Raw genomic sequence first — 23,280 nt, forward strand, 5'->3', positions numbered from 1 at the left:
AGAAAAAAAGGATATGTCAATTATAATAATGTTTTATCTTTGCTTTCTAACTTAGTTCTTCACTCAATGAATATTTCTTGAGCACTATTATGTACCAAAAGCACTGTTGAGACGCTCTGAAGATACAACAGAGAGCTGCTGCGGGGACAGGGTTCCTTCCCTGAAGTCAAATGGGACATACAGACCATACGCAAGAAAAAGGATTAACAGACAACCTACAGATTGTGATAAATGCTAGGAAGGAAGTGAATAGAATGACATGAGAGAGAATAAAAAGAACTAGAAAGAAGGAAACAACTAAGCTACAAGTCTTAGAATCACAGTTATGTAGTGGGAACTTAAGCAAATCGCTTAGCCTTTCTGAGCTTCAATTTTTGCATTATTAATTGCAGGTAATAATTCCAACCTCACTGGTTCTTATGAAGATTTATTAAGATGGAGTAAACGAGGCAGGGCATGGTGGCTTACGCCTGTGATACTAGCACTTTGGGAGACTGAGGCAGACAGATCATGAGGTCAGGAGATGGAGACCATCCTGGCTAACATGGTGAAACCCTGTCTCTACTAAAATACAAAAAATTAGCCGGGCATGGTGGCATGGGCCTGTAGTCCCAGCTACTCCAGAGGCTGAGGCACGGGAATCACTTGAACCCAGGAGGCGGAGGCAGAGGTTGCAGTGAGCCAAGATCGCGCCACTGCACTACAGCCTGGCTACTATATCTTAAAAAAAAAAAAAAAAAAAAAAAAAAAAAAAAAAAAGATATAGTAAACGAAAGAAACCGAAAGAATTTTCAATGGATAGATTCCTTTTCAGATATAAGGTATTTACCCTTAGGGAGTCATTGTCACCTCTTAATTGGTTTCCCTGCCTGCCATGCTAGGGCTCTGTGGTGCACATTGTCAACAGTCAAGTCACCTAACTATTATTTTCATTTTGACATTCCGATCTTCAAATGCTTTGGCTTAGAGGTATGTCTAGTTTCTTAACCTTGGCTTCAGAGACTTTTACAAACCTACAAGCAATTTATCCAGACTTATCTCCCATGGTGCAGTTACCTCTCCCTCTTCCTCTCCAGCAATAGAATACTTTATGCCTCCGCTTTTATTTATTTTCTAATTTACATACAGTAAAATTCACTTTTTGCGTGTACAGTTCTATGAATTTTGACCAATGCATAGCTGTGTAAATATCACCACGATCAAAATGTAGAACAGCTCCAACTCCCCGCCCCACAAAACTCCCTCATGCTATTCCTTCATAGTCAACCCTATCCCCACACAACCCCTGAAAACCAGTGATCTGTTCTTTGTCACTATAGTTTTGCCTTTTCAAAATGTCATATACATGGAATCATACAGTATACAGCCTTTTAAGCCTGGCTTCTTTCACTTACCATAACGTATCTGAGATTTGTCTGTTATAGTATTTGTCATTTTTTTTCATTTTATCGAAGTGTAGTGTTTCATTGTTTGTTTATCCATATCTCAGTTGAGGGACGTTTGGTGTTTTCTGTGTTTGGGCAATCATAAATAAAGTTGCTATAAACATTCACACACAGGTTTTATTGTATGAACACAATTTTTTAGTTCACTTGGCCAAATACCTAGGAGTGAAATTGCCAAACCCATGGTAAGTGCGTATTCAGCTTTATAACTGTTGTATTATTGTTTTCTTTCTTTCTTTTTTTTTTTTCATTTGAGACAGAGTCTCACCCTGTCGCCCAGGCTGGAGTGCAGTGGCGCGATCTCAACTCACTGCAACCTCTGCCTCCTGGGTTCAGTGATTCTCCTGCCTCATCCTGCTGAGTAGCTGGGATTACAGGTGTGCGCCACCACACCTGGCTAATTTTTTGTATCTTTAGTAGAGATGGGGTTTCACCGTGTTCAAGACGGGCTGGTCTTGAACGCCTGTCCTCATGATCCGCCTGCCTCAGCTCCCAAAGTGCTGGGATTACAGGTGTGAGCCACTGTGCCCCACTGCTAAGTATATTTTAAAACTATAATTTGTCATTTGGATTGATGAAAAACTTCATAGAAGAGAGCAGGCAAGGCCAGGCGTGGTGGTTCATGCCTGTAATCCCAGAATCTGGAAGACTGAGGCAGAGTCGAGAACAGTTTGAGGTCACCTGAGGTCAGAAGTTGGAGACCAGCGTGGCTAACATGGCAAAACCCTGTCTCTACTAAAAATACAAACGTTAGACAAGTGTGGTGGTGGGCGCCTGTAATCTCAGCTACGAGAATCGCTTGAACCAGGGAGGCAGAGGTTGCAGTTAGCTGAGATGGTGCCACTGCACTCCAGCTTGGGAGACAGAACAAGACTCGGTCTCAAAAAAAAAAAAAAAAAAAAAAAAAGAGAGAGAGGAGGCAAAATATGTATGTCAGTAGTTTGTATCTGACATGGTTTGGCTCTGTGCTCCCCCTGCCCCACCATTCTCATTTCGAATCGTAGTCCCCATAATCCCCACGAGTCCAGGGTGGGACCTGGTGGGAGGTGATTGGATCACGGGTGTGGTTTCCCTCATGCTGTTCTCGTGATAGTGAGTTCTGACAAGATCTGATGGTTTCACAGTGTTTAACAGTTCCTCATATGCATACTTTCTCTCTCTCTCTCACCTACTGCCAGCTAAGACAGAGCTGCGCCCCCTTCCACCATGACTGTAAGTTTCCTGAGGCCTCCCAAGCCACGCAGAACTGTGAGTGAATTCAACCTCTTTTCTTTACACATTATCCAGTCTCAGGTATTTCTTTATAGCAGTGTGAAAATCGACTAGCAGCATATCTGATTGCATTTCCAATTCTAAATTTAAAAGAAATAAATTAAGATTATATTTATATAATATTATTTACTTTATTTTATTCACTCTGATTTTTACTTCATTTTATTTCTATGGTCACTTTCAAGAAAAACAATTGAACTTGTTCTTACCTGAAACTGATAGTCTACTTTGAAACATCATGATTGTCAATGAGAAGAAATTGAACAAGTGAAGGTCCCTAAACTCTTTATATTAAAAAACAAAATTAGTTCATCATAAAGTATTAACCTGGGAGATTTTCTCCAAATAAGAGAGATAGAAATTATGTTCTGCCGGTCTTCCCTTTGCATCATTATAATTTCATTGTTATTTAGGAATTATGTTTCATTTACACAAGTAAGAATTACTTTCTAATTGGATTTAATGGGCTTTTGTTTTTAAGTAAATACGTTGAAATCTATATTGCATTGTACCTTTGTTCATTTTCTAAGTAGCACTTTAATATTAAATGTCTAACATGTATCAGCAGTAACTTTTCCATTTCAGCAGGGAAAGAGATATTAAACAATTAAGTTAGGAGGGCCAATTCAGTGCTAAATTCTATGTAGCAAAGTAATGTGGGAAAGATTGTGTGTTGCTAGGTGCAGGGAGGGCCCTTGCTAACATCGGATGAGGAGTCTGAGAGAAGCCCTCTCTTCAGAAGGTGACAATTGAAATAAGACTTGAAGGAAAAGACAGAGCCGATCTGGGGGCAAAGTGTTCTAGATAGCAGTTACGGATTACAGTCCATGTATGCCCTGAGTTGGGAATGATTCAGAATGTTCCAGGCACAGAAAGAAGATCAGCATGACTGGAGTTAATGAACCAACCGGAAAGGAAACAGGCAGATAAGCTGGCAATTGATCAGGGCTTTATGTGGTAAGAGAAAGATTCTGTGTTGTATTCTGACTGCAAGGAGAAGCCAGCGCAGTTGTAGGCAGGCGAATAACATGCTCAATTTTACTTTTTAAACAAAGAGAATTTATGCTGCTGCATGGAAAATAAATTGTAGGATAGCAAGAGGGGAAAAATCAGGAGGCTGCTGAAGTGCTCGAGAAGGAGGTAATAGTGATTCCTGTCACGGTAACAATGGGATCTAGAGAAGAGAAGAAACTCAGGATATGTTAAAGAATGTTTTCATAATTACCTTGCTGTTGGAAAATAATAGATTCTATTATAAATGAACATAATTTTACCAAAAATATTGTAGATTTAATTCGACTCAATCCAACAATGATTGATTACATAATATATCCCAGGTTTTCTGCCTGGTGTATTACTCATACAGTATCCCTGCCCTCCAGAAATGCAGTATTATATTTGCGAAAATATCTGTGGTAATGAAATAATCTCCAATAAAGAATAATTTTAAAAATGTATTTTTAATAATGAAACTCTAGGAAAAGGGATCTGTACTTGACTCACTCTTTCTCTCCAATTGGTTAGCATTGGAAGAGATTCAGATACCTTTTCTTTTTTGTATATTGAAAATTCAGAGTTATAAATAATCATTGGGAACTCTGGAATCCAATGTATAAAATTAAAACACAATATTTCTTAAGCAATCTTTAGAAAGAGGCTCTGCAGCATGCTGTGGAAAGAATGGAAACTTGGCATTACAATATGCTCCCCATCCCCAAAATGTTATGCTGTTGTGTGCTAAATTGTGCCCCCCCTGCCCCAATTCATATGTTGAATCCCTAATTTCTCTACCTTACAATGTGACTATATTTGGATATAGGACATTTGAAAAAGTGGTTAAGTTAAAATGAGATGGTTAGCATGTGACTGATCTCCTTGTAAGAACAGGAAATTGAGACACATAGACTCTAGGGATGCTCACATACAGAAGAAAGATGATGTGAGGACACAGAGAAGGTGCCCATATGCAAGCCCAGAGGCCTCAGGGAAAACCAATCATGCCAACACCCTGATCTTGGACTTCTAGTTTCCAGAACTATGAGAAAATAAATTTCTGTTATTTAAGTCACCCAGTCTGTGCTACTTCATTACAGCAGCCTCAGCTAACTAATACATATACCAAGGCATTTATTCATACTCATAATGTCAGCTCAATAATATTTTTAATATAAAAGAAACATAATCTTTTAAGATTAGAAACAAATGAAAACAAAGCAAAACAGAAAAATTAAGAAATGAATGTAATAGATGTGTCCAGCAGTATTAGACCAAGCATCCCAGCCATAGTAGCATGATGCTTGCAAGGGGCAATGTCAAGGGATGATAGCATGCCACTGAAGGAAAGTTATCACATACAAGCTAAAATCAGACAATGTTAGAGGCTTAGTGTATTAGAGGCCACTCTAACAGTCCCAGTTTAATTTATTCACCTTTTTAAAAGCCCTATCTCCAAATACAGTCACATTCTGAAACACTTGGCTTCCATATATGAATTTTTGGAGGACACAATTCAGTCCATAACACTTACACCTTGGGAGCTGAAGTACCTTTTTTTGTTCTTTTAATGTTCATGGAAGAATATGCTTTTCTTTTACAAAACTTGTCCTATTTTTCTTCCCTGAATTCGTAATATTTGCTGCATAGCCTATTACCACAAACTTAGTGGCTTAGAATAATACTCACTTATTATCCCATATTTCTGTAGGTCAACAGTTCGGGTGACACATAATTGGGCCCTCTGCATCGGTCTCACAAGCCTGCCATCACGGGTTCCACTCAGGCTATGATCTCACCCAAGCTCCAGGTCTTCCATACTCACTCAGGCTGTTGGCAAATTTAGTCCCATGCAGCTATAGAACTCATGGTGGCCTTCATCTTCTGCAAATCAAGCAGATGAGCAATTCTCTGCTTTTGAATCTTTGTCATACAAAGTAATGTAATCATGGGAGTGAAATCCCATCATATTCACAAGCTGTGCCCATATTCAAGTGGGGGAGATTATACCAAGTGTGTGTGTCAATGGGCAGGAATTTTGGGAGCTGTCTTACATGTGTGGTGTGGTTTTTTTGTTTGTTGTTTGAGGTAGGAGTCTTGCTATGCTGCCCAGGCTGGTCTTGAACTCCTGGGCTTAAGCGATCCTCCTGCCTCAGCCTCCTGAGTAGCTGGGATTATAAGTATAGTGCCACCCTGCTGGGTCTCTTGGGGGCCATCTTAAAATTCTGCCTATCACAATAAGATAATAGAACAGTAATTATAATTATAGTCTAATACATAATTTCACAATTGAGATTACATAAGTAATTTCAATGTGATGAGTTTAAAAGTGTGTGTTAGGAATTTTCTAGTGGCAAATGTCAGAAACCCAACTTAAGCACCTTTAGGCAAACAGGGCAAAGTATTTGAAAGATGTCATTTATTTGGAAGAAGTGTGAATAACCACAGTGCTAGAATGAGACTTAGGGACGCAGAAACAACCAAACCAAGGCCTAGCCAGTAGCCATGACTCACTTTCTCTCTCCCCTATTTTTTTTTCTTATCCCTCATTTTTACTCTTTCGTATTCGTCCTGTTACATGGCATGTACACATAAGCATGCTAACAAACTCTGTAGAACAGTTTCTTCTATGTGGCACTGACAGCATTCAAGTTACTACAAGCATACAAGCTACTATGGAAGAGGGAAAAAATCTTATAAATTCCAGTTTGAAAAGTTCAAGAGAAGGACTCCGATTGGCTCCTCTTTCATATATCAAATATCAAGATCAGGCCCAGCGCTGTGCCTCACAGCTATAATCCCAGCACTTTGGGAGGCTGAGGTGGGTGGATTGCTTGAGCCCAAAAATTCACTACCAGCCTGGGCAACATGGTGAAACCTGTCTGTACTAAAAATACAAAAATGAGCAGGGAGTGGTGGGGCACCCCTGTGGTCCCAGCTAATCAGGAGGCTGAGGTCAAAAGGACTGCTTGAGCCCGGGAAGTCGCAGCTGCAGTGAACTATGATCACTAGTCACTTCAGCCTGGGTGACAGAATAAGACCCTGTTTAAAGGGAAGGGGAGGGGAGGGGAGGGAAGGGAAGGAAGGGAAGGAAGGGTAGGAAGGGTAGGAAGGGAAGGGAAGGAATAAAGGAAGGAAGGAAATTGAGATCAGTCAAGTGTCAACAGTTGGCAGAATCATGCAAAATCATGACAGAATCATGATAGCTTCCACTGGAACTACGTAGTTGAAGTGGCACAAAAGCACTTCTCAAGGGGTGGGTGCTAATTTAATTTCTACCACTGATTTCTGCTACAAGCAGCTACAGGGCTGCTTATGGCTTACTAACATGGGACAGGTAGTGTGGGGATTCTATACAGAGTTTTCTTTTTTCTTTTTCTTTTCCTTTTTTTTTTTTTTTTTTTTTTTTTTTTGAGACAGTCTCGCTCTGTCACCCAGGCTGGAGTACAGTGGCGCAATCTCCCCTCACTGCAACCTCCACCTCCTGGGTTCAAGCGATTCTCCTGTTTCAGCCTCCTGAGTAGCTGGGACTGCAGGTGTGCACCAGGACACCCTGCTATTTTTTTTTTTTTTTTTTTTTTTGTATTTTCAGTAGAGATGGGGTTTCACCATGTTGGCCAGGCTGGTCTCTACTAAAAATACAAAAATTAGCAGGGCATGGTCAAATCAGGAGATCAAACTCCTGATCTCAAGTGATCTGCTCACCTTGGCCTCCCAAAGTGCTGGGATTACAGGCATGAACCACCGCACCCGGCCTCTATGCAAAGTTTTGTATTTCAAAACTTTAGTACCCTTCTATTATTAATCGTTTTTCTAAAAGATTGCTTATGTTATATTTTCATAATTAAGATATACTAAATGTACTATAAGTACTCACTATCTGTAGCAGGTTATCATAGAGTTTACAGTTGGATTTAAGGGAATCTATGTGCCTCAAAACTGTATGGGAAATTGGACAATTATATGATACAGATGCACATAACAAGGCACAGTTTTCTCGGGGAAATGGTTAAGACTCAAAGTTCTGGCTCTAAAGCAACCCTGCTTGGATTAAGTCGTAACTCAGTCACTTGCTACCTGGATAATCCTACTCAGGTCACATAACCTGTATACTTCAGCTATCCTCATCAGTAAAATGAGGATAATAATACAAACAACTCTGAAGGTTTGTCTTGAAAATAAGTACACTAATATGTATAAAGGGTTTAAAATGGTAAGAGTTTAATAAACATGAGCAATTGTTATTTCAACAGCATTCTTTTGATTCCTAGTAGAATCCAAATGCCAAAAAGGTTAAAAATAACAGATTTGAAGAAATCCTTTTGTAAATCCTTTTTTAAAATAAACTTTGACTAATCACATCCACATGTATCTGTTTTCTGACTCTGGATGTTCATATACTAGGCTTTAAAACCACAATGAAGCAATAATGACTGTGAAGATTATCTGTGTGAGAAAGACCTACCCAAAACTCTTATAAGCAAGGTTTGATTATAAAGAAGCCAAGGCATTCTTTACAAATCCTTTTCCTTGCAGAGTGAGTCTGAGCTTCTGCTGCCTATTTAATAATGACAATCGATGTCCACATTTAGAAACACCTCTTCAGTACTTAGTCCATCATCAATGGTATGAAATACACAGAGATTACTTTCTTGATAGCATTCATAGATTGCATTTAGTCACTAATAATCTTTTACTTCATCTCCTTTTCCTCAACTCTGGGGGAACGACTCAAAAGGTCCAAAAGAGTCTATGGGCCAGTATTTCACTTCCTTGTAAACAAATGCCAGCTGGGCTTCTGCTTCTTCACAGGCTTTTGTTAGAGAATGTTATCATATGCACTACTGCTTCCTAAAAAACAAAAACTAATATATACTGAGCACTTATTTTATGCTCAGATATATAACAACTGCTTTGACACACAGCATCTCATTTAAGTCTTATAAAAAACCTGTGGGGTTGGCACTGCTATCCCTATTTATACACGTAAAAAATGAGGCAGATAGAGGTCAAATCCACGATTCACAGTCTCACAGCTTTTTAGTGTAGGTATTGTGATTTGAATGCAGGTAATCAAATGCAATGGCCACATTCCTTAACCATTAACTATGCTGCCTTGCCAGTTAGGTCTGTTAATTCAGAAGGAGAAGAGTGATTGTGAGCGTAAGGAAGGATGACCAACATCCATGCAAAATGACAAAACGGTAGAGAAGATCAGATCTTTTAAAGTAAAAAATAACTTGGCTGATAGACAAACCCAAGTTTGAAAACTTGCTCCACAACTTTCCAGCTACATGACCTTGAGGAAATTACTTAACTAAGTCTTAGTAATCTAGTTTGTAAAACAAGGGCAATGACAGCAACAACTTCACAAGGTGGTTGTGAGGATTAAATGGTATAATGCCTGTAAAATGTTTATCAAGGTGGCTGGCATTTAATAAACACTGCATAAGTGTTGCTTACTGTTGTTATTCTTTTCAGTATTTTATTCTTCTTGGGCTTTCAGCTTCAGATACCCTTTTTCTTTCTGTCTTTGTGGTCCAAGTACAGAGCTGTGTTGAACTAGAGTTGAATCTTACTAATACAAGCTCCAGGCAACCAGATTTTCACTTTCTTCCTGCAATTCTATTTGCCACCCACTATATCACTACTGATTTAGTGCCAGATTATAGATTTTCATCCACACATTTTAATTTAGAACCTTCCCTTTTATCTGGTTTTCAAGCATATTGTGTTAAAATTCCCAAATGACACCTTCAGAATTTGCTAAAAGTCCTTATGATAGCTTTCACAAAACTTAAAGTTGTTCTTAGGGAAACAATCATTGCTTTCCATTTCGTTACTGAATAGAAAATCCAGAAGAACAATATCAACTTTCAAATGAAATTATATGCCTGGAAGGAGAGTATAGATATAAAAAAAGGAGAGCACCTCATTATCACCCTTTCAAGCTGCTGGAGTGAAACTTGAGTCATTGTAAATTCCAACATCAAAAACTCTCTTGGATATACTAAAGAACATCATTATGCACATAGCAATAAAATAAGGACGTTATTAGAGGGAGCCACTAAGAATAAAAGATGGTCAAATCAGATTTCTAAAATGAATAATACAATAAGCTCGTTAATAAGTATTGCGAAATAGCTCTAAAATTTTCCAACTGAAACTGAATTCCTTGGGGTTTTTCACCGGTCAGGGGCATCAACTTTTTTTTTTTTTCTGCTTAAATTACCCATACCTCTTTGTTGGCTCATGCGAGAATCTTCTACCTATAACTGTCTAAACACAAGGAAACATTTGATTTCAGTAGTGATTTTTATCAGAGTACTCTTCAAAATAAGTTAAATTAGGCTTCTTTTTAAGTTGGGGAACTTGCAAACGGTTTTTGAATGAAGAATAAGCATATGAAGAAGTCATGCTTCACCATTTTGCTGTAATCTTCTAAACTGCCTTCATGACGTAGAAACTTCTAATTGCAGAACATTTAAGAATTATTGCTTGTCACCTCAATAAACCTAATCATTGAAGTTTCCTCTTTTAGTTGATAGTAGTACATTTAGAAATACACATACCGGTCAGCTCATTTTCTCTTGCAATTTCCATTTACCTCATATAGGTGTTTCAAGTGGGATCTGTTGCACTCACTTTCAGAGATTTCGGCCCTAAGAACTGCTCATGTTTAATGTTTGTAGTTCCAACGGTTTAACTTTTTCTTTTCTCTCTCTCTCTCTCTTTTTGCTGTGTAATTATAAATTTGTGAATTAATCAGTTGAGTAGTCTACATGGTAGATAATAGAGCTAGTGTTAGATCCTTTTTAAAGGTTTTTAAGTCTGTACGGAGGAGCACAAAAAAGGAGACGGGGAGACCCCACACTCTGCCCAAAGGTTAGGAAATTGGGGTCAGGGGTTCCTTTCCTTGGCTTCCACCATCTGAAGGCGTCTATAGCAATAATGAGAATCAAAACCAAGGAAACAAGAAACAGCTGAAAATAAAACATGAACTAAGAAATGGTAGTTTATTTTCTTTTTGCCATGCAGCAAAGGAGGGTCGATTTTAAAGCTGATAGAGTTGCTGGCTGAGCTTTTCCCGCGGCATCCAGTGCCTGCTTCCTTCCATTCTTCGAGACTTCTCTCTACTCCCGCTCCTGCTCCAGCTCCCAGACTGAAGATTCAGGCAGGGGCTGCGCCTCGCCCAGACTTCTGCCAGGCCCGGCCCAGCCCAAAGGTGGGCGGCTCCGGGTGGGGGGCGGCCCAGCCCCAACCACTGAGAGGAGGACCTCCGGAGCCCTAGAGCGGCCACAGGCCGCGGCGTCGGGTTGCAGAACTCGGAGTGTCTGGAGGCGCTTCGCTGGTCCCGCGCCGTCTCCTGCGTTCCAGTAGCGGACACCTGACTCCTCACGCCCGAGTACTGTCCTTAGGCGGAACGGCGTCTGCAGCGAGCAGCGAGGTTCCAGCCGGCTGGGCTGATGCGGTCCCTGGCATTTCCCGTGCTGGCCCTGGGTCGCCCTGGATGCTGCTTCCCGCCGGGAGCCTGCTTCTGACGGCGGAAAGGAGCTTCACCTGGGGCGGCCGACGGGGAACTGAGAAGAATCCACCGGGGAAGTGGACGGGGCGGGCTCCCAGGCCTGGCGCTGAGGCTCTCGGGCAGCCAGACCTCCCGCTTGGTTGCGTCACTTTCCTCGGTTTTCTAGACAGCAGTTGTGGGGTTGAATCCTTGCCGTGGTTTTGTAAGAATTAAATGAGATAATGAACGCGAACATCAATCATTGCTGTTTGTTGGGTGCTTCCTGTGGGCCTGGCAATATTAATAACATGAGCTCATTCATGCATTCATTCGCTACTCAGTGACTTTCCTATCAATACTGCAAGGTGCTGGAGATGAGCCCCCACCCTTTGGTGAAGACATTGGAGGACGGGAGATTGGTTGGAGTCTGGACGTGGAGACAGACTCTAAATAGTTAATTACAAGACACATTATTTAATTGCAACTTTGAGAGCTTATAGCGGGAGTCCCCTTTGGGAAGGGTGTGGAGATGGGGAAGAGGAGGAAAGGAAGGGCTTCCCTGAGGAAGTAATATTGCAGCTGTGACCTGACAGATGAGGCCGAACCAGCTAGACTCGTGTTTCAGGCCTAGAGAATAGCATAAGGACTCCAGCTGGTTCCTTCCAGTTTAAGTCCTTATGCTCAAATCGGCATTTGGCACACACCAGTAGCAGAACGCCACTCAATGCCTTAATTCTCTTCCCCTTCTCTCAGCTCTGTCCCCTCCACATAGTAGGACAACGAAGCCGGTAACTATTTTTGGTCCGAATAGTCCTATTATTATTATCTGTTATAGTCCACCATGGAGATTCTTCCTAACTCCTTTTAATCAAAATGAAAATGTGAAGAAAGCAGTATCGTATCTTGTATGGTTTCTCATTGCCTTCTAAATCAGATATAAACAACGAACTTGCTTCTCATTGCCTTCTAAATCAGATACAAACAACGAACTTGCTTGAAATGTTCTCTATTAAACCAAAGACCCATATTTAATTCCAACTTAAACTCTGCTGCACCCTTTCGCTAAATTCTTCAGTTGATGTTAACTCCATTTGGAACCCTGTATTCAGCGTTGAAAGCATTGCACATTCTGAAGCAATTGTGGTCTTACTCAGCACGCTCATTTCTGGTATCCCAAGTATCTCCCTGCCTCCAGAATATGTTTACTCTTTAACCACTTCCTGATAGTACAGTAGGCTACCATTATTCTAAATAGTTGCAATTATTGAATATAGGCGCATTTTTGAATTATAAGAATCCTATCCCAATCCAAGGTATAATTTGCTGATCGTATACTGATTCATTTTCCTCCCACTCCGGGTCCTTTCATCGGCTGTTCCCCCAGTCCAGATGCCAGCCAAGCATTTGAGAACCATCTTGATGGTAACAGGACGGAGGCTGACTCAACTTCACTCCACCACCTGCCTTCCTGCCTTCAGGGAGATTTTGTACACAGCTTATCCTTTAAGTTCTTCTGCTTGTTACTGCTCACAGCACTGTGATTCTACTTTAGGCACCTTCTATACATTCATATTCATTACTTTTTTCCTGCTCTTTCCTGTTTATGATTAGAAAGGTGCTTCACCAATCTCTTTATTTCAGAACCAGAGATCAAATTATAATAACATGAGCATAGTATTACACTATAGGCTACTAGTAAGACACTCAGTTCCTCCTCTTTGTTCCCATAATATTTTGTGAATATGTCTATGATAGTATTTAATACATTGCATTATAACTGGTTGTTGGTGTCATTCTCCACTTATTAATTAGACTTCTTTGAGGATAGAGATTGAGTTTTTAAATTTTTTTCTTCATTTGCTCTTTTACTTAGCTCAATGCCTGGCAAAAAAACAAATCATTGTTGAATCAGTTTTTAAGTGAAATAGAGATAAATGGGAGGCTAACTTCTCCAGTCTTTGAAAATGCCTAGAGACCCCCTTCAGAATCCTCACACATCTTCATCAATCTTCTTACCCTCTAAATAAATATACTTTCCTCAGACATTAAAGATATTTGTAAAATAAATTTATTCAGTTTATTCTTTTCTATTGCAGTGTTATGTGTGTATACATGTATATAGTTGTATTTAAACTAAACAGGAGAAAAGAAGCAAGCCTGTGAAGTATTATTTCCCCATTTACCAACAAGACAATTATCTTGGAAGATTAAAATGTGAGAGACACAACTAGTGTTCAAACCCTGCTCTTTCTGATGCCACAGTCAATGTTCTTTCTTTGGCAGAAACCATTGTATTTTTCTTATTGTTCAAGTAATGAAATTAACTATAGAAAAATAAGAAATTACAGATTAACAAAATAAAGCAAAAGTAAATAAAATTCATCCATGATTTGATCATTCTGAGCCAACAATTGTTAACATTTTTGTGAATACATATACTTACACACACATTACATATGCACAGTTGTTTGAGGATTTTACAAAAAGGGAATCACACTAATTTTAATCTTTTATAATCTACTTTTTTGCTTAACAATATGTGATAACTCCTTGATTCATTTATTCATTTATTCTAGGGTTTTTCATCCTGGGCACTATTTACATATTAGGCCAGGTACTTCCTTGTTATGGAGGGTGATAAAAATTCTTTGCTTGACCAAACTTTATTCAGGCTCCTGAACTTTCTCCTAGGCCCATCTGTATACTTGTAAAATCAGGTTTAGCAACAAACCTGTTTAGTCAGTTTAGCAACTGCCCCCTATCACCCGCATCCTTGATACATGATCACCATCAATATGTTCCTCATCCTCCAACATCCCTTAGATGAAATCTAATAACCCTAGCCTGTCATTAGCAAGAATCCTGTTAGGTTGTGTTAGTCAGAATCCTCCTTACCCTTTGTGCTTCCTCTTAGCAGTTTTTCATTCACTTATCCTACCCTGCTCCTTCTCTATCAATTCCCACTTGCCCCATGCTGTATACAGAGTTGAGCACAATCTCTCTCCCCAACTGCAAAATCTTATTGCAATAGTCCCTATACCTATGGCAATGATCTTGAGTAAAATCCTCCTTGCCATGCTTTAACAAGTGTCATTGATTTCTTTTACAGGGCCTGTCCTATGCAATGTATGTACAATGTTTAACAGCATCCCTGGCCTTTATCCACTATATGCCATTAGTACTACCCCTTCTTCATTGTGGCAAACATAATGTCTCCAGACATTGCCAAATGTCTCCTGGAGGACAAAATTGTCCCTGGTTGAGGACACGGATTTATTCTAATATTAATCATTTTTCTTTTCTTGACACTTGCTTACCCAATGACTATTAGCAACTCAATAGTAAATGCTTTGCTTTTTGCATTTTGTTCTAGAAATAGTTGATATCAAATTAATAGAAGTTTTACAAAAGTGGATGTTTTAAACTCTTTATTAAACTCTGAAATAATGCCACCAGACTCTGGAATGTTTTCTCATCTTAGAATGTGCCCTCTTTTTTGACCTATGGATCTGTTGTTTAAAATTTAAAAGTTAGCTTTGAGTGAGTGAAGCATAAATTATCTTGAAGCAAAGATATAATAACATTATGAAAAAGAGTATTAAGACTGATAGCCTTTGGGAGAAGTGAATTTGCTAAATGATTGACTTTGATCACATTTTCATGCACAGATATATGTACTTGGTAGTTCTTTATCATTGCAATGTATTTTGTATCTTTGATTTTCAAAAGATTTCTAAAAAAAGGACATTCTTACACAAAAAATGCTTGAACTTCTTTCGAAGTTTAAAAAGTCAGGCCGGGCACGGTGGCTCAAGCCTGTAATCCCAGCACTTTGGGAGGCCGAGACGGGCGGATCACGAGGTCAGGAGATCGAGACCATCCTGGCTAACACGGTGAAACCCCGTCTCTACTAAAAAATACAAAAAAACTAGCCGGGCTTGGTGGCGGGCGCCTGTAGTCCCAGCTACTCCGGAGGCTGAGGCAGGAGAATGGCGGGAACCCGGGAGGCGGAGCTTGTAGTGAGCTGAGATCCTGGCCACTGCACTCCAGCCCTGGAGGACAGAACGAGACTCCGTCTCAAAAATAAATAAATAAATAAATAAATAAATAAATAAATAAATAAATAAAAAGTCAGAAGTTTTTAGAAGCTGTTATATTTTACTTTTTTAAAAAACGTTTTTATTGTTAAGTGAAAACACATTAAAATAATTGCATAAAAACCTAAGTATGCAGTTTAATGAATTACTATAATAGGAACATTGTATAAATACCAGTCAAGGTCAAGAAGTAGAATACTGGTAGGGCTCAGAAGCACCCCTACCTGCATGCCCATCCCCAGCCACAGCTTCCTCTCTCTTCCTAAGTGCAGTCCCTTCCTGACATTTATGGGTAATATGTAGTCACTTTTTTTCTTCTGTTTATTCTCTATTTTTTATTTTTATTTTAATTTTTTTTTTTTTTTTTTTTTTTTTTTTTTTTTTTTTTTTTTTGAGATGAAGTCTCGCTGTCTCCCAGGCTGGTGTGCAGTGGCTGGATTTCAGCTCACTGCAAGCTCTGCCTCCCAGGTTCACGCCATTCTCCTGCTTCAGCCTCCCGAGTAGCTGGGACTATAGGCACCCGCCACCATGCCTGGCTAATTTTTTGTATTTTTAGTAGAGACGGGGTTTCACAGTGTTAGCCAGGATGGTCTCGATCTCCTGACCTCATGATCCACCCACCTCGGCCTCCCAACGTGCTGGGATACTTTTATTTTTATTTTAGAGACAGGGTCTCAACCCGTCACCCAGCCTGGAGTGCACTGGCACCATCATAGCTCACTGCTGCCTCAAACTCCTGGGCTCAAGTGACTCTCCATCTCAGCCTCCCAAGTAGCTGGGATTACAGACGTGAGCCACATGCCTGGTCCTTTTTTATCTTTTACCACAAAAATGTGCATCTGTTTACAGTGGAGTTTAGTTTTCCTTATTTTTGAAGTTTATATAAATGAAATTATACACTGTGTGGTCTTTTCTCTCTAGCTCAAAATTATGTTTATGAGATTCATCTGTATCATTGCATACATTACATTTTATTTATTTGCACTGTTATATTGTTTTACATTCTGTGAATATATCGCTACCCTTGATGAACATTTGTTTGTTTCTGGTTTTGGCCAATGACAATGCCTGTTGATACACATGTGCATACATCTTTGTTGCCTATATATCTGGAATTAAACTGGTGCATTAAAGAGAACACATTCTACAAATTTATAGCAAAATACCAAACTATTTCCCAAAGTGGCTCTTCGCTTATATCTCCACCAGCAGTTTATGAGAGTTCTTGAATTTTCATATTCTTGGCAACACTTGGGATTTTTAGTCTTTTTTTATATAACCATTCTGGTGCGTTTGTAGTGGCTTTAATTTGTATTTTCCTGATTCATAATGAGGTACAGCACCTTTTCATGTATTTATGAAAGTATATCCTCTTCTTCTTTGACATCTGGTCAAAATGTGTCCTAAGTATCTGGTCAAGTTTCTTGACCATTTTTCTATTGAACTTACCTTTGATCTTTTTCTTAATATTTTGTAGTAAATATTTTCTTACTATGAGTTAGCTGTGTTTCGTTTCAATTCATGACTTGCTTCCTTACTTTTTAGTTTTCAACTTTTCTAAGTACTCTGTGTTAGGAGTATCTCTTATGCATAACATTTAATTAGATTTTGTGGCATAATTCTTCTGAGAGTGGTTTTGTTTTCACAAGCAAATTTATTGATATAATAGACATCCCTTTTATGTTTCTTAGTTTTTATCTTTTATTATATGACTGATATCTTTTTGTTTGTATTTTATATTTACATGTGCTCCTTCCAAAAATGTAAAGAATTGCATTCAACATTGTTTTTAGCCTAATGTTCCATAACTTTCTTTCTCTTTTTTCTCGCTTTCTTTTTTGTTGTTGTTGAGACAGCATCTCCCTCTGTCACCCAGGCTGGAGTGCAGAGGAGTGATCATGACTCACTGCAGCCTCAACCTTCTGGGCTTAAGTGATCCTCCCACCTCAGCCTCCCGAGCAGCTGTGACTACAGGTGGGTGCCACCACACCTAGCTAATTTTGTTTTCTTTCATTTTTCGTAGAGACAAGGTTTCACCATGTTGGCCAGACTGGTGTCAAACCCCTGACCTCAAGTGATCCATTTGCCTCAGCCTTCCAAAGGGCTGGGATTATAGGTGTGAGCCACCATGCCTGGCCCATAACTTTCTATAAAATATTTTATTCTCTATTTCTTTTAAATTTGCATACTATACATATAAATAGATATATATGTATTTCCCCACTATGAGCAATAGGTCCTTTTTATTTCTACTCTCTGCCCTCTAAAACCTGAGTTTAATTAAACTGTATTTTTTATATTCTTCTAATGTTTACTTCTATATCTTGAAATGTGGTTCTATATTTATCACTTGATCTGTCAGCTTTAAAACCTAACTTTGTAACCTCAGCTATCACATAGAGAAAATCAACATGTTACATACACTTCCACCTTTTCAACCTTTTTTCCTCTCCTCTTTTGTGAATTATATATATTTCTATATTTATTATAGCCCTCCTGGCTGTTTTATTTTCAGTTTTAAGTTAAATGGAAGCACTGCTTTCCACTGGTACTATTGGAAATAATATTAGCGTCCCACTGTTGTTAGGAGGATCAAATGAAAAAGAATCAGCATTCATTAAATTTTCCTGAGAATTTAGTGTATTGCAGGTCCTGTGCCAGGTATCTGGGAATACAGAGTGCAACAACATTGTCTCTGCTTTTAGGGAGCTCCCGTGCTCATGGAACTGACAAAGAATTTCAGTCCAGTGTGATAAGAGGTGTGATAGAGATAAGTACCATGTGCTCCACACGAAAGAAGGTGTTCCTAACTCAAACTTGGGGATGGGGCAATGATCGGATTCCTGGAGGAGGTGCTACTGATTTGTGTCTTGAAGCATGAATAAGATATGGTGGACTGATAAAGGGATGAAAGGAATTCTTGATCTAGACAACAGCAACGGCAGAAGCATGAGAGAGAATCATGTTCGGAAATTTGTAGTAATCCTGAATGTTTGGACTTAAGCTAAGGTGTGAATGGGGAAAAGAGAAGTGAGGGAACTGAAGAAATAGGCAAGGGGGCATTCATGAAGGCTGTATGGGACCACTGTGGGGTCTTAAGTATAAAAGTGAATGACTGGATTTGTATTTCTGACGAACATTGGCCCAGCAAAGGTGTGGACTAAATGAAGCCAGACTGGAGGAATAAGATGAGTTGGAAAGTCACCACTCTCATAACGAGGTGATTCTTTGTGAGACTGACACCAAGACTTTAAACCCTTCATGAGGAGAGACTGAAAATGGAATAGAATGAGATTGGTTCAGGTCAACTTCCACTGAGCTACTGATGTCCCATAAAAGAGGGTATTTAACATGAAATTACCCAGACTTTAGGAAATGAACTAATAGTGGCCAATGTATTCTGATGTGATTATCATCACATCATATCCCTATTTGGGTGGGGGGTGAGGAGAGGAATGGGGGATTGACGTTTTTGTCTACCAGAAATGTCAGTCACACTCAAAATGAAAACTGGCAGGTTTCAACTGGGTAAGGGGAAAATTTCCTCCTATTTCTGGTGCCAGAGTCAGTTTGGAACAAAGTCAAAGGCATGGAGAGTCCTGGGGCATTTCCAGAAGGGAAGCCACCCCTGGACAGGTAGATATTGGCTAAGAATAAGATCTCTGGGACCTTTGCCTGGGTCTGGGCCTGTGTAGGTTGTAAGTAACTACCTCACTCTGCTTCCTTTCTTTTATTCCTAAACCTGCAGTGAAGTTGTGTCAAAAGATACAGTCTGGACTCATACTGTGGGGAATTCAGGAAGGGCCTATCCCATTCTTTGGAAAGAAATGCAAAGGAGAGAGCAGTAAACTTCCTCCTTGAGACCAGGGTGGTGGTAGCAGATGTTGGAAAGCCACACTCACTTGAGCCATCACTGTGATCTTACAGAAATATACGGCAGCCTTAGAGCCTTGGAGGGCACATGGCTCCTGGAGACCTGCTAAAGAGACCATATGGTGGAATCCTGAGAGTTCTCAGAAGCAGCTGGTGAGTCATCTGATGAGAGATGATTTCCGGAAATTAGTCAGAATTAAAGCCATTATACTTTGTGCAGTAAGAAAAAGTGTTTCCTTATTTTATAAGCACAGGAGAGTGTGATCTTGCAAAATGGGGTCACACAATCATCCATGAATACAAGGATGAGAGCCAAATAATGCAGAGGGAGTGATGGAGGAATACCGAAGACAGAAAATCAGCAGGGTATGGTAATGCTGAAATCTGGGCTAGAGGTAAACATTTGAAAATCAAAATCATAGAGATGAAAGTCGAGGCTATAGATATAGATAATATTGCCAGGGTATTCAGAAAGTACTCCACAAACAGTAGAACATTTTCTAAATGTTAGCAATTAATTTCACAGGCTAACAAAGTAGTCACATTATTTTATAAGCACATCTCATACAGTTTTATTTAGCATGAATATATATGTATAGATATACGTGTGTGTATGTACATGCTGTTTCTATCTTATCTTTTTAAATCCTAACCTTTTAAAGACAAAAACCTTTAGTAAGTCCATTAAGGCTGTTGATAAATTATGCTTCATTAAGCTGTGCTGCTCTAGGAACATCAATTTATCTTTCATCTTCTTATTTACTTTATTTAAAACACTATAGTATTAGTATTGACTTCATTCTCTAACGTGCTGTGAATAATATATCATTCTTTCAATGTATTGTAGGCTGTTTAGAGGCATCCGTGGCTTCTCTACCCATTAAATGCTGGTGCCTCTACTCCAACTCTTCCCTGGCCCAGTTAGTGTGACAAATTAAAATGTCTCCAGACATTGCCGAATGTCCCATAGAGGGCAACATCAACCCAGCTTGAGAACCATTAGTGGACTATACATTGCCATTAAACAGTGCTAAATATGAAATTAATTTGGTTTTTTTTTTTGAGACGGAGTTTCGCTCTTTTGCCTAGGCTGGAGTGCAGTGACGCAATCTCAGTTCACTGCAACCTCTTCCTTTTGGGTTCAAGCGATTCTCCTGCCTCGGCCTCATGAGTAGCTGGGACTACTGGCTTGTGCCACCATACCTGGCTAATTTTTGTATTTTTAGTAGAGACGGGGTTTCACCATGCTGGCCAGGCTGGTCTCGAATTCCTGACCTCGTGATCTGCCTGCCTCAGCCTCCCAAAGTGCTGGGATTACAGGCATGAGCCACCACGCCCAGCTGAGATTAAAGTATTTTAAAACAATAAATTTTATAATGGGAACATCCATTCAACAGTGCTGTAATCATTTCTCATTTCATCTGTTCTGTATACAATGCATTCACAAGTTTCAAGCTGAAAGTCCTAAGGAGCGTAGTAAAGGTAGTATCAGCAGAACAATTAATTTGCCTCAAACTGATTTGAAAATTTGTCGGTATTCAGAGGAACCCTAAGTTGAAGTGTGATAATGCTTACTTGGTAAGCCTTTCCTTTTTCAGCAAGTTAAGAGTTTAAACAAGTGACAAGAAGATTATTTTTATTTCTTAACAAAATAAATGTTTAAAATATCTGTAAGCACTTTTGAATTACCATTTAGAGTTTAGTAACCGATATATTAAGCAGAAATCATTCTGTACCATTCATTTATAGTTGGACCACAAAATCAACTCACTTGTAGCTTGATTGAATAATTCTGAATTAGGTTTGAAAATAAGACATTTTGTCAAACATATCACATAACTCAGAATTTATTTATTTATAATTTATTCTGTACTTCTCACAATTGCCTTGATTTAGAGAGAAGTTATCATAACAAACAGGTGTTAGGAAAAAAATGGCCTCCTGCTGTGAGAGTCTGTTTGTATTTATTATTTTTTTTTCTTCTAGTTTAACCTCACTTCCAGTTTCCTGTCATTATCCAGAAAAGGAACACCACTAATTAAGAGGTAAATGGCAGTTTTATATTTTCATGGTTAAATAACACAGACTTTTAGTGCTTAAAGGAACTATTGTTACACCCTTCATTATGAACACAAGAAACTGAGTTCTGGAATAAGCAACTTATTCCAGTGTCCATAGCTTCAGTGCCACATATTAATAGGGAGTCAGAAAGCCTCCTCAGATAACACATGAAAGAAGTGTGCCCAAACACTACAGAAGAGTGGAGAACAGGACTGTCTTGTAACATGACAGAAAGCATGCCAATTTGGGAGGCAGAAGGATTGCAATTCAAATGGCTCTATACCTATTAGCTGGCTCTACCCCTAAATGGCTGGATTATTGGAGGCAAGTTGGTTAACTTACCAGGTTCTCAGTTTTTACATTTGAAAAATGAGGATAGTGACATCTGACTTTTAGTTGTTGGAGAATTAGAAATAATATATCAATAATGTATATTGTAAATCCAAACACTAGTCACAGCTGAGTTGTGTAGTAAATGCTGATTAATTTTAAATAGTATTCCTAAGTATAAAAAAGTACTATATAATATAGATAAAAGCTATATTTATATATAGATAAAGGTTTATATATATTTTGAGATATAGTATATTTTAATGTAATTGATCAGTATTCTCCTTTAAAGTAATATACACATTTTTTTGTGTGTGTAAATTAAATATATTTGTTTTCCCGTTTCCCTTTTCTCTATGGTTTTTGAATTTAAGAAATGGGTTTGAATGCATTTATTTAAGTGGGTTGATGGTATATCACATGTAAACTTATTTTAATAAAGAGAGAATGTATGGTTTTCATTCTTTTTTAAATTGTGAAATATATATATACACATAAGAAAGTATGAAATGTATACACACTATATAACAGAAATAACAAAGTGAACGTTAAGTGTCTACTGTTTCTGGTACAAAGTAAAACACTGCCAATAATTGGAAGCTCCTTTTGTGCCTTTTCCTGAACAGGGCTCCTTCCCATTTCCCCCCTCCCAAGGAAACAGCTACACTTACTTTAATGATAATCATTTTCTTGCTTCATTTTAATATTTACTCAACCTGTGTATGCATCCCTAAACGACCAATTGTATCTGTTTTTGAACTGTGTATAATAGAACAACAATGTATACCTTCTGTTTTTATTAACTTTTGTCACAATATTTTGTGAGATTCACACATGTGGCTAGATGTCCATTTTGGTTTCTGTATGGGGTCCCAATGTATGAGTATGTCATTACCCTTTCTTTTTTTTTTTTTTTTTTTTTTAAGGCGGAGTCTCGCTCTGTCACCCGGGCTGGAGTGCAGTGGCCTGATCTCAGCTCACTGCAAGCTCCGCCTCCCGGGTTCCCGCCATTCTCCTGCCTCAGCCTCCGGAGTAGCTGGGACTACAGGCGCCCGCCACCTCGCCCGGCTAGTTTTTGTATTTTTAGTAGAGACGGGGTTTCACCGTGTTAGCCAGGATGGTCTCGATCTCCTGACCTCGTGATCCGCCTGTCTCGGCCTCCCAAAGTGCTGGGATTACAGGCTTGAGCCACCGCGCCCGGCCTACCCTTTCTACTGTAATGCATATCTCAGTTATCTCCAGCTTTTCCATATGACAAACCAGGTTGCCATGAATGTTCCAATGTGTGATTCTTAGTGTACATGCACAAGAATCCTTCTAGAGCACATACCCAGGAGGATGAATGAGGGTAAAAGTATGAGTGTATTCAGTTCTACTAAGTATTGCTAACCTCTTTTCCAATGAAATTGTACCAATTAATACTTCTACCAATATGGTAGTTGATTTTAATTCACCTAAAATTGATTTTAGGTGAATTAAATTATACTGTGAGGTAGGGAGTCAAAAAATTTTCCCCCACATGGATAATCTATTTTTTCTGCATCATTTATTAAATTCCATCTTCTACCCATTGATCTATGATGTGACCTCTATTATATATTAGGTTTCCATATACATGTGAATTTATGGGGGCTTTTTGTTCTGATTCTTTGGTAATGTCTTAATTATCATAGATTTATAATAAGACTTGATAATTCTAGGCTAA

General features: G+C 39.0%; 1 protein-coding gene across 1 annotated transcript; it reads left to right on the forward strand.

Moving 5' to 3' along the window:
• Nucleotides 1–8,288: 8,288 nt before the first annotated feature.
• LOC115896343 lies at nucleotides 8,289–11,473 on the forward strand. The gene is made up of 2 exons (XM_030926657.1): nucleotides 8,289–8,336; nucleotides 11,002–11,473. The coding sequence occupies exons 1-2, from the start codon at nucleotides 8,289–8,291 to the stop codon at nucleotides 11,446–11,448; spliced, it is 495 nt and encodes a 164-aa protein (XP_030782517.1). The 3' UTR covers nucleotides 11,449–11,473.
• The last annotated feature ends 11,807 nt before the right edge of the window (nucleotides 11,474–23,280 follow it).

The sequence above is a fragment of the Rhinopithecus roxellana genome, chromosome 3 (genome assembly GCF_007565055.1).
Source record: "Rhinopithecus roxellana isolate Shanxi Qingling chromosome 3, ASM756505v1, whole genome shotgun sequence".
In the NCBI taxonomy this organism is placed as follows: domain Eukaryota; kingdom Metazoa; phylum Chordata; class Mammalia; order Primates; family Cercopithecidae; genus Rhinopithecus; species Rhinopithecus roxellana.

Coding starts and splice junctions, on each gene's coding strand:
- LOC115896343 (XM_030926657.1), top strand. CDS start 8,289: ATGTCCACATTTAGAAACACCTCTTCAGTACTTAGTCCATCATCAATG. Junction 8,337..11,001: donor TACTTAGTCCATCATCAATG/GTATGAAATACA, acceptor CCGGAGCCCTAG/AGCGGCCACAGGCCGCGGCG.